This window comes from Morone saxatilis, unplaced genomic scaffold (assembly GCF_004916995.1).
Source record: "Morone saxatilis isolate NCDOM2014 unplaced genomic scaffold, NCSU_SB_2.0 Contig7, whole genome shotgun sequence".
NCBI lineage: Eukaryota > Metazoa > Chordata > Actinopteri > Moronidae > Morone > Morone saxatilis.
In genome coordinates this window covers 10,540,098-10,558,875 of record NW_023340246.1, presented here as the reverse complement: position 1 = coordinate 10,558,875, position 18,778 = coordinate 10,540,098, and the positions used below count along the sequence as shown (strand labels likewise).

Sequence of the window (18,778 nt, the reverse complement as noted above, 5' to 3'; positions counted from 1 at the left end):
GGGGGGGGGGGGTTGTGGTAGCTGTTCAGACAGGTGAAAACATGGAGATGATGCATCAAGTTATCTGCTGGCCTAAAAATACAAGTCACGACAACACTCTGGAATAAGTCAGTTACATAACTAACTTGTGACATGACAGGAGCGCTACAGGAATAGATGTCCATTAAAATTGAAACCTTGTATATGTTCTGAACTTCATCTCTCTCACCTGTTGTGCCACCTCCAGGCATAGAGTCAGCAGAGATGATTCCTGGGTAGCGGAGACAGCGGAAGTCAAGGCCGTAGCGGTGGTGGTAGTACTGCCGAAGAACAGAGAGGAAGCAGTTATTGTCAACATGTTAAATTAAAAACAATTTCAGAAAACAGAAAATGTTCAATTGCACATCCAGAGGAGTGTTTTGGAGTGATTAAAGAAATCTAACCTCTCCCATCAGCTCAGCGTGGACTTTGGAGACACCATAGATGGTGCGAGGTCTCTGCACACAGAGATCTGGCGTAGGGTTGCGGGGAGAAGTGGGACCGAAGGCGCCGATGGTGCTGGGGACAAACAGGCGTAAGCCGTGCTCCGCTGCAATGTCCAAGATGTTGTGTAGCCCTAAAGAAACAGACAAAGAAACATACCATGAGGACACCACACATCACCTTTTGTAAGACAAAAGTATCTTTAGAGCCGATACGATGAGAAATGAGCAAGTCATTAAAACTGCTTACCGGTGATGTTAACAGAGCGTGCCAGGGCCACGTTCGCCTCTCCAACAGCACTGAGGAGGGCGCTGTAGTGAACCAGCCATGTGATGCGGTTGTTCACCACAATTTCCCGCAGGTTCTTGTAGTCCAGGATGTCTGAGTAGATGAAGGGGCCTGAGGGTGACAGAGGTGATTTTATGAATCAACTGTTGTATAAAGTGCTTATTCATAATTTTATTGTATTTTTTCTTGTTCATCTGCAGTGACTGCTTGTGTTTCAGGGCCAATACCTAGCTTGTAACAGACTTTCTTAAAAGCAATTCCTCACATGTCCTTGAATTTAAAAAGGCCTGTTCAATTTAGTTTACAACTCAAAGCTGTTTACTGCTACATTCATTACATCTTTGGACAGCTCATTACAGCACAATTCCCCATGTGTCACCATATTGATTTTGGAGTAATTTATCAACAGCATTTCAGGAAAACATGACTTCCTCGTGAGCGCAAATGAATGAAAGTCAATAAGATTTATTTGCCAATGCTGTCATACTGTTATTTGGCATTAAAGCAACGGAACATTTGTAACACATTAACAACCGTCATTGCTAAATGCCTGAATTTTCTGGGTATAAGTCACAGCTCACCAGTACAAACTGGGCTATGTGCTACAGAGATTGCACTCTGATGACAGATATAGCTTTTGCTCCTTGAGGCTGAATACACTTTGGACAAAAGCATTTGCCAAATGAATGTCACATAATCCCCACTCCTGCAACCTGGCCTGTCCTGAAAGTAAAAATCAAACACTGTAAGAAGTTGTCTCAGTGCAGTATATGAGTTTACTTACCACTGTGGAAAACATTGCTTGGAGGTTTCCTGATGTCAGACAAGATGACGTTGTTCTTGCCAAACCTCTTCCTGTAAAGCAGAAGGCAAATGTTACACCAATTGAAAAAGCCCCAGACTCCGTAAACGATAATAATAATATTGTGTGTAATATTGTGCACAGACGCTTTAAAAATCTTACCTTAGGAGTTTGGCGAGCCCCACCCCGAGCTGACCCAGGCCTCCTGCATTACAGGGAGAGAGACAGAAACACTGGGTGTCATCTGAGGGACTGCATACATTAAAACAGCAGCTACTAATCATCAGTCCCAGTTTCCATGGAGACTTGAGTAAAGGAGCGCAGGCCATAAGAAGGAGGTCAGCCCACACTTTGTTTTTAACTGTTATTATTGCAAAACTTGTTAGTAGCTCTTGAGTCCCTGCAGAGCACATTCTGTATCAGCTCACAACTTATATTCATGATCCTCATCTTAACTACAGTGCCTGATAAAAAGGACTCTGCTGCGTACCTGTAATGAGCACCTTGGGGTGGTCCGTTTCTGAGAAGGACACAGAGTGGAAGCTGGCGTCAGACGTCACCTGCCGAGGGGAGAAGCTGATGTTGCGCACAGCCACCGTAAGGGGCTGGCAGCCGCACCCCGGGGTGCTGAGCAAGGCCTGCTTGGCCACCTTGCTGAGGAGGGTTCTGATAACAGGCATGCTGATACCTGCGGAGGGAAAAAAAATGTGTTCACGCTTTTGGGTGACATTTGGTTGTCAAATTCCACAGACATCAGCAAGTTCAAGTGTTTTTTTTTTTTTTTCTTCTTAAGAATTCTGCTTATTTTATGTAAATCTATTGATTCACTTTAGATCTGGACATTTAATATATTTGGATATATTTGACTGCCATCATCTGCTGGCCTCTGTTAATATTTTTTTTTTTGGCCAAAGCATGAAGTTCTGTGTCAAGAGATTTGGGCTCCTCTCCAGACCTCAGGCGCCAAGAGGCAGACAGAGAACTCGACGCAAAAACCTGCAACTGCGGGGGGAAGCGCTTCAATTCACAACTCTTTCAAATGTATCTGCGGCAAAATGCTGAGACCCGCAACAAATCTACAGAACAAAGAAAAACGGTCCCGAGATGCAGAGAATACACCAGCAGGGGAAGACACGTAGGCTACACTCAAATGCAAATGACAGGCTATTGTCTCCAAAGAGGCGCAAAGGAGCGCCAGAGCGCATAGCAACTCCAAACATTTTATCAACTACCTCTTCACTCAGTCTGTTGACTTTTACAAAACTTTAAAATGGGACTTCACTGTGGATAAATAATCCAACATGCATTGGAGTTTTAGGAGCGCGCACGGCTACAGAACACATTAAATCATTAAATGAGAACACAGAACGCAGCTGTCAACTGTGTCCCATATTTTAAAACTGGATAAGTGGGTTTAATTTAACGAAAAGCGGCCCCGAGTTTGCCCGACATTTCTGAACTTATTCCATCCCTGAGCCGCCTCCACTTTTTGCTTAACGCATCATTTTAAAGGTGAACTTACCGAGGGAGCTGCGAGCTTCCAAAAAAGGAAGGAAGAGAGTAACTTGAGAGTATTTATACTGCCCTGCCTTTAACGAGAGCCAATCAGAGAGAGAGGGCGTACAGTAGCAGACGGAAACAGTGCCAAGATCAGGGCCACAATCACCGGGCCAGGATTTGGAAATATTTTTGGAACGTTTTAGGAATCAGGGACCTTTCATCTTTAACACCTTATTGGGAGGAAATCTCATGTGGAGAATATATCATATAATATACAAGCCCTTTATGACTAATATTCTGATTATTGGGGAGATCATATATAGTATCAACAGTAAAAGTTAATGTTGTAGATCATTTTGCGCGAAAAAGCCGTTCCTGGCTCCTTTCCTGACCCTTTTGCCATCCTCACATGTGCCGCTCACTGTTGTGCCAACATCATCATGTAAGCCAGTTGTGTAACAGGGTGGGTGCTCAGAGCAGTGCCTCCTTTAGGACCTGATGCGGCGCGCCACGTTGGGTCTGGGCAATGTCTGTAGTTAATAATAGAAGGTTCCTGAGCCCCATTTAGTGTGGATGCTGTCCACGTGGACTAAAGTGATGGAGAGCAGTCAGAGGAACAACCAGCATATTATTTTAGATATACACTGTTTTTTGTTTTTTTTTTAAAGAATGGGGGTCTCTGAGAAGCCAGACAAATGAAACCAGGCCAGTGCGCATGAGTGAAGCTGTCATGGCACACTGCCTGAGCTCAACCCGTCACTGTTAGCTGGCAACCTGATGTCTGATTTAATTAAGAAGGGCTGCTTGGTTGCTTTGGCCAACAAAAAAAAATAAAAAATAGACAGGCAGCTCCACATGATCACACAAACTGTGAAATATTAGTTAAACATATTATAAAAATCTTAAAATGAATAAAGGAAGCAGATGGTCGCAGCAGGCAAATTAAATAGACTTACAGCATTACACATATTGATAAATCAATTTAAAACGTTCATTTAAAAACACATTTAGTCTCTCCACATGAGCACAAATACAGGAAGCAGTGGACTCACCGGTTAATGTACAGGGTATAAGCAACTCCTGCCTGACTCGCTTTATGAGAATGAGACGCTGCTTCCTCTCTGAGCTGATCCTGCGGCTACAGTGCTCCGACGCGATGTCTGTGTTATCTCCGTCCAGTGTTGCATCAGCTGCGTCTTCAAGCTATATATCAGCGGCCATCTGGTTTGAGAGGAAGCCGGCTTTCTCTCGGATTGGTGGAGCCTCGGAGGTGCGGTCCTCCCTCGCAGACCACTCCCACAGCGCGTCACAGACACCCAGAGCCCCCGCCGCCAGATCCCGTTATGCGGTCCATTCACTGCGGGTCCAGCTCCGAGGGGCCACGAGTACAGGTTGGCTCCGATAAAAATGATTCCTTCTTCCTTCGATTAATACTGGGTGTATAGTGATGGAGCCTTATGGTTTATGTAGGAGAAGAAGGGGATCATCTAACTGCAATATTGCTGACTATCTTAGATCTGCCAATTACATTTTCGCTTATGATCATATGTTAGAATAAAATGTCAGAAAATAGCAAAGAAGTGCCCATCACAATTTCCCAAAGCCCAGATTTACTTATGATTTTAGATTTTAAATTGCTTGTTTGGTTAAAGCAACCTGAAATACGCTTAAATATATAGTTTATTATCATCTAAATTATTAGTTTCCTTAACTAAAGTATTGTCCTTTTCCACTTTACTAGCTTTAAGTTTGGAAAAAATCATCTAGTTCCAAACTGTGTATCTTAAAGCTGTAAGATGTTTACACTTCAAACCTATGACTCCATATTTTTCTGGCTGATCCATTTCATCATATAGTCTATATGATGCTTAAGACCACCTGGTCTTTAGCATAATTTTATACATGCTCCCACTAAAGCCTGGCATACTTGTTGTCTCCGGATACTTTGGGATTTTGAATTCAAAACAAAAGTTTTGTGGGTTTGAACATTCGGCCAATGTAAGGACATTGTCAACAAGTGGGGTCAAATGAGCTTGAGAGTCTATACAAATACTGTGACAAGTCAATGAGTAATTTTAACGTAGCTGGACTATACATGAAGCAAAACAAAGGACAAACCTGATGTGTCCTTGTAATCAAACACTTCTAAAGATGAGCAAATTATATTGTTTTAAAGGGCACTTAAAACCAAATCGTTGCAGGTTTTTGTGACCTGGCATTAAAAGGGATTGGTGAAACTCTACAGCTTTTGATCTGAATGTAACAGAATTCATTCATGTTTATCTAGAGAAAGGTATGATATGAATCTGCACGCACCCTCTGTTTGACTTTGAGGTCTGTTTGCAGTAGATAGAGGAGGGCCGAAGAGGGTGACGATGACGATATCTCTGAGGGGAGCGAGCAAAAGGGTGGGCATAAAGATTGGTGCTGAAACGTGAATGGTGGACGGGTGCACACCCCCACGCCTGTCATCACTTGCTTAAAAAGAAGTTCATCTGTAAACTGACACAAAACCTGGATATCAGAAAACTTAGATCGCATCGTTTTAAAAAAATCAGACATCTTGTGCCATATGTGGATGAACTTATATAACCCAAGTCCCCCCACACCTTCATTCCCAGGGAACATGAGAGGAAAATGTAATCTGATAACTGTGTAAAACTATTTTGGTTTACTTTTTCTTTCAGTGTTAGTGTAGTTGTGTAAGCCCAGCTGAGAACATGTGCACCACTGACAAAAAAACCCCCACCATTAATCATTTCTTCAGCTTTTCAATGGACTGCGCTAACCAGTTTTTTCCACCCGAAGTCTGTACGTTAAGTAAATCTTTCAGCCATGAAATCAGAGTAGTGACATACGCAAGGCCACATTAATATTGACAGGAGAGTGATGGCTGGACGATAGCACTGTAAACACTGGCTGCCATCACATGCCTCCATGAAGCAGCTGAGTCCTGGCTATTTATTCCCAGGTCACCTCATCAGATGATCCTTTCGTCACAGGGATGGCAACATTTGTGAGGTGGCGGGGTTGCTGTTAACTAATCCTTGGACGAGCAATACGGGGACAGGGTATGTGGAAACGTGACCATGGCCCCCGACGATGAAATGAGCCATTTTATATATAAAAATATAAATGAGTGCAGCTTTAAAGTTTAGTAATATACTAGTATGAAATGTTAAGACTGGGAAAAAAACGTGGTTACACAAATAGAGAATTAATAATTACAAAATCAAACATCCTTTGTTCTATAATGTTTAATGGCATGAAAACTTAAAAAAACATTTAATCTTCTGAACAATAATATCATTTTACAGACATCTGATCAGCAGTGATAAAAGAGCTGAAATGTTTATTTTGAATTCGGATTTTGCAGTAAGGCATTGCACAAAACTGACGAGTACAACAGACAAAAGCATTATTTGTCCACAGTGCTGATAATCTTTTAGAGTTTTGTTGACTTTGACAAAGCAACCATCGTTTAAGGATACTATTATGTATAATGCAAGCATAGGACATCCGCACACTTGTAAATCACACCATTGCCTCGATTGAACTAATTGTTCCATTCATGCACACACAAAGCAACGGCAGGTAAGGTGTCTTTTTTTGGCAAAAGGAAAATATGTATATAGTGCAGCTATAAGCAACTTTCCCTTTATAAAAGCAGTTTAATGTAGTGGCTGGAATTCAGTTTAGTGTGATTATTACATAATTCTTGAAGCAAAATAGAGTAAATTTATGAAGATGACAAGAGAGAGCAGAGAAAATGCCTTTTCTTACTGGCAAAACAAACAAAACTTGGTCCAGGATGAACACTGGATATAATTTTACCCCCAAAACTGCCAATTTGTATTTAACGTGCAGCATAAAGCTCTCTTATTATAGTTCTATAGTGTAATATTGTGCCAATGGAAGCTGCCGTCACCCATGGACAGCATTGAAAGATGAGCAAAGAGAATTTAGGTGAAGTTGTTTTAACGTGTTGAGCGGCCTCTTTAAGGAGGTTTAAAAGAAACAATATTTTTTGTGGTCTTGGACTTAATATGACAAGTCCTGGGTCAGTGAGAATGCTCCTATGAGACACTGCCTGTGTCATCTGCAGTAAGTCTAATAGTCTGAGTTTACAGTAGCTGATATATTGGCATGTTTTTATGTTTAATATTAAGACATTTATTGACTAATATGGCAACAGCTGATGAGTACTTACAACAAAAATGATACTGATTACAAGAACTACAGGAATACGTTTCTGATATTGTGTATGCCTTTCATACAAAGTGCATTGGTTCTGGATCTTAAACAGCAGATATGAATTTTGTTCAATAAAAGTTCTTGAACACAACAAATATAACTTTAACTACCAAAATATAATTTGGTCTTTAAAGCAATAATCTCACATTAATATAATATTTCCAGTTTTTAAGCAGACAAACCTCCTCGTGTTGAACTCTATAAAGTCTTTATGATAATCATATGACCGAAATGGCCCCCATTACTGTGGCAACAAGACCCTCAGTACCACCATTATTCTACATGATATGCTAAAACATAATTGACTACTTTACTATTATACTTAATGATTTTGATTAAAGTTAATTAAAGATATTGACGAAACACAACCAAATCATGCGCATTAACATTTTAACATTGGAGTTAAACAAGTCTCTCTCAATACCTCTGGCAATGCTACTTACTGGAATGTCAAGTACTGATCTCATAAACATTCAACAATCTGGATATTTTGGTCAGGTTTTCTATTAAACAAGCCTCCCCTCTCATTGTACAGTACAGTAGGTGCTGACCCTACCTACGCTTATTATATCATCTCAACGTGCAGCAAAGTCACATGCTGCCTTATAGCACCCTATATGTTTCCATAGTTACTCCGCAGTGCTTCAGTGGCATATACATTCAGCAGGATGTTTGGTGCCAATGTGTACCCTGTAAGTAAAGGAACATCCGAAGGACCAGTATTCCCTCCTGAACGAGATTAATGCCCAAAAAGTGAGAGAAATCTATTAACACGCATTGGGAGGAAATGGACTCGCTCAGTGAAGTTTTGGATATCTGTGTATGTAAATGGGAGTCAGCGAGTGTGAGACGCGGGGGTTCGACAAGGCTTAGCAACTGTGAAATCAAGCTGACAAGCCGAAGCATAATTTAAGGAACGGAACAACACACAGGTCTGCATGCACATTAATATTAAGATGCAATGGGATGCAATTAACAATTATTGTCAGTATCATTAAATCTGATTATTATTTTTCTTGATAAATCAGTTCAGCAAATGAAATGTCAAAATAATATCCCATTAAAATGTCTCAAGCTGACATTTTCAAATTTACAATGATTTATGACAAAGAAAAGCAGCAAATTCTGGATCTGGAAACAGCGCATGTTCGGCATTTATGCTTGTAAAAATTATTGAAATGCTTTATCGATTATCTAAATATTGCCAAATCTTTTTGACGGTCTGCTAATTTATTAATCATGTCAGCTCTACATTAGAGGACTATGAGATGATGAGTGTTTGGCTTATATTAGCAGCACTCTGAGAAATAGGACTCTGAATCCGGCTTAGTTTGAATGACACAATGTGGTAAAATGACATACAATTTTATGTTTCTCTCTGTATGTAAGATGTCAGGGCTCTCGTTCAGTCCTTTCTGATATGTAAACTGTGCATGAATGCAAAATTGAAGAAAGGTTGATTTTGAAGTTAATTTCTGCTATGGGACTTTCCATTGTATCTTTCTGTGCAGGACACCAAAATGTAACAACAATCATGTACTAAATCCAAAATTATAATTGTTTGGATATTCTCAAACATCTGAAAAACATTTAAACCTAACCAAAGCCTAAAACAGGGCTGACAATGATCTGTTTTTGTCATAGAAGTCATATTTTCACATTTTCTACCTATTTCTTCCATCTCGCTTCCCTTTGAATCTCTCTCTCTCTCTCTCTCACTCTCTCACTCTCACTATGGCGTCTGCAGCAGAGGATCTTCAGTTTCCAGCTGGGCCAGCTGTCTGCGCAGGCTGTTTACTTTGTTCTGAAGCTCCTTGTTGTATTCAATTATGTGTACCATTTCCTCGTAGGCTTCGTCCACACACCTCGAGGAGCGGTTCCAGCGTAGGAACACTCCTGTAATTGAAAAAGGGGGAGATTATTATTACAAGGAGGTGGTTTCTCTTATTCTCTAACTCTAACTTAGAGTCGTGTGTGTGTGTGTGTGTGTGTGTGTGTCAAAAGATCTCCAAAGTCAGTAGGATTCATCATCTTGGAACCATAAACATCTGCACCAAATGTGGTATGCAACAGGCTGGCTAAAAAAATGCAACCAGGATATCTTGACAATAAAACTGGCATGTTTAGGTACAGGCAATGGGAAAATTATAATACACAAATTATAATACACATTTAACAGTTGTTAAAGAATAGGAAACTATATAAATAAAACAAACCTTTTTATTATCATTACTAGTACTGTTGTTCCCCATCTCAACTGTTAACTGTCCAATTAATGCATGCAAGACATGGGATAAACTGGAACAACATAAATAGTTTTCTGTAGAAGCATTGAGATTAATAGATACATATAAAGGTTGCTGAGGTTACACAATCAGTTCTGACTGATCATAAGAACTGCAACCCTTCCTCTTCTGCACTTTCTGTGTGATGGTGGGTGGGGGACTTTGACAGAGCAGCTGAGGCACTGATACATTGGGAAATGTGACCACACGAGATGTGTTGCATGACTGGAATGTACAACACAATAAGGAGGTGACTCGTCCATCATAATGACAGTAAGAACGGCATAACTCACTTGTAAAACAGTAAAACGCTTTAAATTCACAGAAGTGATAAACCTAGAAAAAAAAACGCGTGCCTCTAAAGTAGCTGGAGGATTACAGTGTTCTAGCTTAGTAGGAGAAAATTACTTTCCTGGATGGCACATAAATATTATAAAAATACATTACTGAAAGGATTTAAGCATCTATGTCTCTGGATTACACAGTAAATACTAGGCAATAGAAAATAGAGCTATCAGTCCTTACGACACTGCTCTGCATTTTTACTAAAAAAACACGAAAACTCATAAAACTCAACTCCAAATCTAAACAAACGCAAACACAGCAACTCGTGTCACACATTTGTAGTCATATTTATCTCCTATATTCCCTTTGAAGTGATCTGCCTAGTTGAAGCAAGTGTGCCCTCAGAATGTACAGATATGCACTTCTATGGGGTCTTTTAAGTTGGGCCAGGAGTGCGTGTAATTTTCTATGAAGGGGTTGTGAAAGCAGGTTCTTTGTTGCATTTCACGTACTTCAGTAGTTCTCATACATACAGTAGCAGTTCAAAATGAGGGTGTGGGGCTTTTTAGGCTTTAGGCAGGAAAAGAGGGCCTCTCACACAGGATCGCCTGAACCTGATGACCCCGCATCTGTCTGGACCCCCCCCACAGGCTTTTCTTTATGAATGAGCTGATGCAACATCTAGCACGTTCAAGCATAGATTCCACTGGAACGTTTTTGGTGTCGCTGAGCCCAAAGTTATAGAAATATTAACTCAGTTCTTCTTAAACGACAAAACTGACTATCTCTGCTTAGAAAAGACAGCGGCCGATACAATCTCAGTCTCACCCTGTCGCTAAGAGAAAGAAAGAAAAGAAGAGCAGTATGCATTCACTTCACCCACACAAATTCTCTTAAGCATTATGGAACCATCACTGTATCGCTGCTCATTTAGTTTTCCACCATTTGGTCCTTTGAAATGTAACTTCAAAGTTAATTTCAAAGGAACAGGATGGAAGAATTAAAAGAATGAAAGCGTGCCACAGGACTAAGATTAGTGTGCATGTGACTGCAAACTGATAACTAGTAGTAAACCGTCACTGGCTCAGGTGTCAGGGAGGAGGATACGTTCTGTGCAACCTATAATAAGACAAACATGTAAGGCAAACACATCATTTGAGATGCCCGGGAAGCAATGTGAGCAATGCTGATAATGTGAAAGGTGCTGAAAGCCAAATGAGGGGGAAAAAAAGCTAAACGGCGACATACAGAGTTTGGCCTCTTTATGGTTCATAAGGTGGACATTCACTACTTAGATATGCATATATATACATATGCTCACTGTTTTATTATAGCTTGTTGTGTTTGTACTTTAAATATTAGTTAAAATACATATATACATTAAGTATTTCGATTCGATTGTTTATTATTTACTGAACGTTTATGTTACAAAGCCATTTATGTATGTGAATGTATATTTACGTCACATAATTTACTAGTGGCTCACAGGGTTACTGATTAGTTTATCAGTAGTGCAAATGGTGGAATCAATGGCGCCCCCTTCTGGTTACATTTCAGAGGGACTGAGCAAAAAAATCATAGATCACAAATGACTAATGCTATGGTAGCATACCTGTGGCTATGACAACAGATTTCCCACATATTGCTCACATCTCCTTTGGGTTTGTAATTAACCAGACTTGGTTTCAGTCCAACCCACAATATCATGTACACAGCAGGCAGGTTGATGTTGATGCACACAGAAGTAGGCTTTCTGTGTCAAACAAGAATATCAGGATTGCTATCAGTGGTGTAGCCTACTCCCAGTCTGCTTTGGCTTATATTCACCATTTAAACTAGTAAAATGTGCACTATTATGAATTTATGGAAATTAAATTTAGACAATGTACAACTGAGCAACAGTTTTATGGTAAGCAAACTCTAAGGCTCTTCTACCAACTGTTTAAACAAAAACAAAAAAAAAAGCTTATTAATTTATCTCAAACCTGTTTTAGTCCAAAGACCAATTGAGTTTGCTCCTGTTCTGTCGTCTTTTTTCACTGTGTTGCTAACGGTGTTTACACAGACCCACTGTGGCTGCTTTATTAAATTATATTTAACGTTGAGACAGTTGTTTCTTGCAGTGTGATACAACTGTAAAATGACTTTTGTCTTGTCTTAAATAGAATGACCTTCTAGGATCTATATCTATGTATAATTATAGCTAACAACTGATTGTTCCTTACCTTCCCACAGCAGCAGACTCTGGGGGGCCACGGAGGGCCAGATCACCAGACTGTTGGCCTCGTAGAGCGGGTTGGTCAGACGCTCCAGTTCTTGGGGCCGATTCACCCACGACCACAGGGATACAGTCTTCTCAGGCAGAGAGAGTCTAGTTCTTTGGAAAGAATAGAGGTTGCCTATAGCTTAAGAATGTGAAGGAAAGTCAAATTGTTTGCACAATGCTAAATGCACCAATGTTAAACAAAATCATTAAGCAGATGGCTAACATAAGCTGGTAGGCCAACCTCCACAAACTTACCTCTCAGATGTACTGTTGCCCAAGAAGGTGCCGAACTGAGAAGCATAAGCATGTTCGAAGAGCAGCACCAGGAAGCTCTCGCTGAATTCAAAGGAGCACGGAAATTGGCGAAGGATCTGCCACACACAGTCCAAGAAGAGTAGGAAGACAGGAGACTCTTGGCGAGGCTTGCTGTTGGAGTAGGCCGACTGGGCGCAGCGTTGCCGGAACGGGTGACCCGCCTGGGATAGAAGATCACAGATGTGAGAGGGGTCGTGAGGAGAAATGCAAAGAATACATCCATTATGACACTAAAATGCTTGCTGGACAGAATTAGTATTCCTTGATGGAAAAGTTTATGAACTTCAGGTTATGTGAGGTCATATATGTCTCTTTAACGTAATTTGTGCTTTAAATTTAAATACCAAACTATAATTAAAAACAAAATGTGGAGCTTTTAAAACAAGATCATTCTCAGTTATTTATTTGATCAAAGAGGTGAAAAAGATCTGGTCTGTGCTTTTAAAGTCAGGTAAGCTCACCTGGAGCCACTCCCGCTCCACCAGACCCTGGAAGCCTCTAATGGTCCTGCAGGCTGGATCAAGGATGATCTGAGCCAAGGAGGTGACCTGCAGGGTGGAGTCTGTCCCCTCTGTACCGTGAACCAGCACTGACGCTCCCTCCCTGACATCAACACACATGATTACAGTTTGTTACAGAGTGTCACATGCTACTCTACTGTCTGATATAATACAGAAAACTGATTTTATCAACTCAGTGTGTACAGAGCAGATGAAAAGTGAAGGTATTGCTTTTATTGTACAGCTTAGTATTGACTGGTCCAGGATTATTCTAACAAGCAAACTTTGTTCCCTGACCTGTCGATACACTGGGCAGCCAGGCAGGCAGTGGTGAGGATCTCTTTGACATGAGTCTGCCAGTTGGAAGCCTCTAGCTTGCTTAACCAGCGGTCCATACTGTGTGACTGGTCGTTACACGCCTCTACCAGCTTTATCAGGCTCTCCTGAAGGACGTTGGACCTGGAAACGACAGATTTGGTCACAACACCAAAAGAAATGTCTGAATATATCATAAATATTGTATATACATTTCCAGAATATGAATACACATTGAAAAACACATTTTTGACGCATGGTATCAGTATCACTTTCTACCCAAAGAGATTTCACAATATGCATGTTGAGAAAAAGAACATAAGAAAAACACAGTGCTCGTACCTTTCGAGTGCCTTGTGGATCCTCCTCCACTGGGGGTAGTTAGCCTCAGACTCAAATCCTCCACCTCGAGCTTTGGCCTGCTGTGCAACATTGATAGTGCGCGTGTCAATGATGTAGCCTCGTTTGCCTGGCCGCAGGGTGGCATTGATCAGCTTCTCGTCTTCCTTACACCGGCGCCCGTTGGTGCCAGTCAGAGGCTGCCCCGATCGCATCATCACCTGAAAGTGGATGGTGTTTTATTATGATACAATCCACCATTAGACGGACAATTTAAATACACAAAGAATATTTTGAAATGTAATCATATGAACTCCATTTCCCAGGTGCTCACCATGCCATTCTTCTTGTGGTAGTAACTAAGAACTGGAAAACGGCCACTGTGGCGGAAGGTCGCTGCTTTCCTCAGTGTGTCATCGTCAATATCTTTGGGCACTGCCACTAGAGGGGGGTATGATGGACACACACTGAAGTCCTTGTTGACGTCACTCAGTCTCCACTCGTCTGTCTGATAAAAGGGATGGGAACAGGTTAAAAGAGGGGTGTACAGCAGACGGCTGAGCGAAATGTCAGGTGTGAATGTTTTTGTCACTGATCATGTTCATACCATGGACTCCAAATCTTTAAAGGCATCCTCCGGAAGAAATGAATTCCAGCCATCTTCTATGACTTCAAACATGGGTCGGTAGAAGAAAGGGTACATCAAGGAGACTGAATCAAGCGTAGACAGAGCCTAGAGAGAAATAACGTATATGTGTCGGTTAATCAAATTGTAGAATTGTATTGTACAGTAAAAATATGGCAACTTTTAACATTGAAAACTTTTGCAGTGAAATGAGTGTTCTTCTTTATTTTTTATTTTTTTACCTCAATAGAGCTGGCAATGTTAAGACACTCCTCCATGCCAGGGATGTCGAGCTGGATCACTCTCAGGTCTTTGCATTTGACTATGATGCTTCCCAGAGACCCCACGAATCTGAAAGAGAAGTTAACGATTTTATTCAACTTGTACAGCACAGCAGGCACAATTACTGTCATGGGAAAGACACAAAGGTTCAATGCTGGCAAGGTTGCTTCACAGCGAGAATAGCCCTGAGAATACTCATTTGACTAGAGGCACAGGCCTCAGAGCTAGAGTGGGTCCGCAGGTGAGAATAGATATTTCTACAGTAAATCAGTAAAGTCTGCTTTAACTTATGACAGCTTCATTATCAAGTGGACTTGCTTGTAGCAAACTCACTAATGTGTTTTTATAGATTTGAACGCCTGTGGTGTAAACAGTCCCTTTAATGTGTTCTAATGTTCCAAAGTGTAATGCAGACCATGCACACTGCATACACAACGGTAAACAAATTATAAGCGGTTTCATGAACAAATTTGAGAAATTGGTAATCTGCTCATGTATCTCCTATTAGGCTGCAGAGTAGGGGACAGCACGGCTACAATTCCTCCTTACAGGTTTTATTTTTGAATTTATTCTTTCTTCCTTTCTTATGGTCTGCATGAAAAATGCAACAGAAAGTGCTGATTAAGAAATAAGGATACCAGGATAGAGCATTCGCGTGCAATCCTTAGTTTGTTTGTTTGTAATGTGTTTACGGCCCACATTTAATCCTTTATGCTGCTTTACTGCTCTGCGCCCTTCTCAACAACACAAAATACATTCTCAACCTGTGGGAAAAACTGTGGTGACAGCACACAGTCAGACTTGAACTTCCTGCCACAACCGTCAAAAACAAGAGTACTTAAAAAAGAAAAAAAAAAGAATGCCAGTGAAAACCAGCAAATCTGGGGCATGCAATGTGAAATGTAACCACAGTCAAACACAAAACCTCTTGTCCATTGTTACTGAAAATGATTTCATAAAATTCATAAATACATGTCCCGCTGATCTCTCTAGTTTCATGAAGAAGTGCAACGATGCAAAAATGCATTGCTCAATGTCCCCTTTTTCACGTGTCAGTCTTTTTAAACCACAACTAATGAAGCAACAATTTGACAGTGACATTACCAGCAAATCAATTCAGTAAAAAGGCTTAAAAGTCCCACAATAGTAAACAATAAGGAGCTCAATACCTCTTTTCTATAGAGTCAATGTTTGAGTGGAGCAGCCACAGCTCCTCTGTATTGTCCTGTCTGGAGGACAGAATCAGGTGATGGCCAGTCAAACACAGGGTCCCCTCCACAGTGGGCATGAAAGGCCGATGCAGGACAACCCCATCCACCCTGGGTGTCTTTATCAGTTCTGCAAACTCCATTAGCAGACCTGCAGCAGATACAGAGAGAGGGTGTGGGGCTTTTCAGTGCATATGGACACGATCACGTTACCACTACTAAGGCAGGCTAACTAAAGCTCTGCTCAGCTGCTTTGAAAAGAAACATATCGTATGAGTCGATGTCAATAAACATTAAGTTAGTAAATGCTGCAACAATCTACCAGCTGTCTAAAGCTAGCTTGAGTCAGGAAATGAAGTGGCTAACGTTAGCAAGCTAATGGTGACAGGTCGTACAACCTGTCCGTCATGTTTATATCTGAGGCAGCATATTACCGTTATACACACTGTGAATGAACAGAACAGAAACCCACGTTTGTCAGTGACGCTAACATGATTTATCATACAATTACCTGGTTGGCTTTTCTTTTAATTTGTTGTTTGACGAGACCGGTACGTCCGCAAAAACACGCCGGCTGGAAACAACGGACTTGCGAAATAAAAAAATCTTCATAAAAAAAGGGGAACATTCGCCTTGGGCTTTCCACTGGTTTTGAACATTAACGATACAGTCAGATCAAGTCACAATGCAGTTATTTCGTAATTGTACTTAAGTTAAAGTGGCTCTATTTTATGGTGGTTCTTCTCTTTAACATTTAATCTATAGTAGAACATAACTAGAGGGTCATTCAGGAGGTTGAGGTATGGAAACACTCACAACCCTTTTTCTCTGAAAGCCAAACACATTTAAACACAGTTTATCCTTTCATTCCGTTCATTACAAAAATAAAACCTCCACATTTCCTCCATGGCACATAAATATGTAATCTCTCCAACACATCTCCTATAATCCTGGGGAGTTAGGGACAGCATGGCTACAATTCCACCCAAACAGATTTATCCTCACGTTTTTGACGGGGTCTGCATGAAAATGGAACAGGAAGTACTGATTAGGTAAATAAGGATGCAAGAATACTACATTATGTTTGTTTGTTTGCTTGCTTGCTTGTGTTTTTTTTACGGCTCATGTTGCTTTACAGCTTCACACCCTTCTCAACAGCACAAAATAAAATCTCAACATGTGGGAAACCCATGAGCATTAGGACCAATTTATTTATTCATAATTCGAACATAGCAATAGTAAATTACTTTTTTCATTTATTCAAACCTTTATTTAAGCCTTTAAAACAACAAACCAAACACTGACACTGTAAAAGATAAAAGATAAAGTCAAAGCAACAATACATTTTACATGAAGCTTCAGTCTATGAATATGATGACTTATGGGGTCTTCATGAACTTACAGGGTAAAATTTCTTTAATGATTACTACGGTGATTGTTTTGGCCAGATTCTATTATTCTATCCATAGATGATATGACAAATACTGCCTACTAGTAAATGTGTGAACTACAAACAAAAACTGACTAGAATATCACTTAAAATGTCTTGTCATGAATAACAATGTGGTGCCCTCTGGTGGCACAGAGGTAAACTGCATAATGCAAGTCGTGAGTTGATACCTTTGACAGTATCTATATATTGATACATAGCATACATGTGCTGTTCTATCAGGTACTATAAGTTAATAAAACTCACCTCATTGTTGTTCCACTGGGTTCATTTAAGAGACTTTGATTAAACTTGCAGAGCAAGATTAGTCAGTAAACATTTGAGTTACCTCGATTATAAAATAAAAATTACATTCCTGCATAGACCAGGTGATGCATTTAAGGTCAGATGACAGATCATGGCTCTCTTGCCTTAGACTTTTCAACTCTCCTTCTCTAAACAAATGACGCCAGGATTAAGTTAACATATAAAATGCATCACCCCAGACAGACTAGTCCATCTGCTCCATGTGTCCTCCATCCTTCAGTCTCAGAAAGTGATTCTGGGGCGGTTAACATCAAAGACAGTAACCATCTGTGTTAGCTTGAGCCCCCTCTTCTAACCGTTTCTGCCTTTTACTTACTTACGTTCAAGTCTAACATGTCCCTGTGGTGCATTCAGGTAATAGGGTTGATATGATACATGATACCAAGGGGACTACAGTGATGAATAGAACAGATTAAGTCTAGTGTCTTCTCAATTTATTACAGCCAAAAAGCTTTAAGCTAGACCTTGAAATCTACAGCTGTTTGTGTGTGTGTGTGTGTATGTGTGTGTGTGTGTACAGTATGAGGTAGACTGAAATCTGATGGATATGGTTGCATCATGATGAGTAACCACCCGGTGTAATGGGCATGTGATCCAGATACATATCTGTCCTGAGGATGGTGCAGTCGGGTGATGCAGATGGATTGATATTGACTGATTGATTGATAGAGATACACAAGCCTTTCATTTTATTCAATGCATCACAAACAGATAGCATGACTTGTGATCTGTTTTAAACAAGAGCTGGAGCAAAATGATCTCATTAGAAAGCAATGGGTCAGGTGTGCACGTCACAGTGCTGTTGGCTCTAGGAGACAGTTAGTTCATCTGTGAATACTGATCTGGTTTTTAATTGAAGCAGTTTTTAATTAAAGGGATTTTGGCACTAATCAGAGACTAAGAGTGAATATGTTGAGTAAAACGTCCTGTGTCCTATGTTCAGTACAGAATCACACTTGTGTCTAATTGACAGAAGCACACTCTTTCTTTGTTGCTAATGAGGAGCTTGTCATGCTGTTTGCTATGAATGAAATGTCCTCCTCTCAACCTCCGTCAGCTCTGAATGACGACTTCATTATTCAGTGACGTCAGTGGTAAGGTGAACCAGTAGTTTATTTCTAGTACTCTAAGTACTGAGAGCCAACAGGGACAAAAGACTACTGGAGTCTTCAGCTGTCAGTGCAAGATCCTGGACTTACAGAGGCTCTGATCCATCCAACAGAGAGGCTGTTTATAAGGTTGCAGCAGTATACCGGTATGAAAATGATCATATTGTGTACATTTGCTTATATCAAC

At 40.6% G+C, this 18,778-nt stretch overlaps 2 protein-coding genes and 1 long non-coding RNA gene across 4 annotated transcripts; 1 reads left to right on the top strand and 2 right to left on the bottom strand.

Moving 5' to 3' along the window:
* Positions 1 to 208: 208 nt before the first annotated feature.
* tdh (L-threonine dehydrogenase) lies at positions 209 to 4,258 on the bottom strand (the record flags this gene model as incomplete). Of its 2 annotated transcripts, none has more annotated exon segments than XM_035678643.1 (7): positions 209 to 299; positions 423 to 595; positions 712 to 861; positions 1,535 to 1,605; positions 1,715 to 1,757; positions 2,043 to 2,240; positions 4,105 to 4,258. In XM_035678643.1, coding segments are annotated over 6 exon segments (718 nt in total), but the record flags the coding sequence as incomplete, so codon positions are not given.
* A 48-nt stretch (positions 4,259 to 4,306) lies between these two features.
* On the top strand, positions 4,307 to 12,842 carry LOC118340585. The gene is made up of 2 exons (XR_004797380.1): positions 4,307 to 4,443; positions 12,112 to 12,842. It is a non-coding gene; the product is annotated as an uncharacterized LOC118340585 (long non-coding RNA).
* mtmr9 (myotubularin related protein 9) lies at positions 6,301 to 16,338 on the bottom strand. Its single transcript, XM_035678642.1, has 11 exons — positions 16,238 to 16,338; positions 15,688 to 15,877; positions 14,479 to 14,587; positions 14,219 to 14,344; positions 13,946 to 14,119; positions 13,615 to 13,832; positions 13,255 to 13,416; positions 12,919 to 13,060; positions 12,398 to 12,618; positions 12,102 to 12,253; positions 6,301 to 9,202 (listed from the first exon to the last, which is right to left on the bottom strand). The coding sequence occupies exons 2-11, from the start codon at positions 15,867 to 15,869 to the stop codon at positions 9,039 to 9,041; spliced, it is 1,650 nt and encodes a 549-aa protein (XP_035534535.1). The 5' UTR covers positions 15,870 to 15,877; positions 16,238 to 16,338; the 3' UTR covers positions 6,301 to 9,038.
* Positions 16,339 to 18,778: the final 2,440 nt, after the last annotated feature.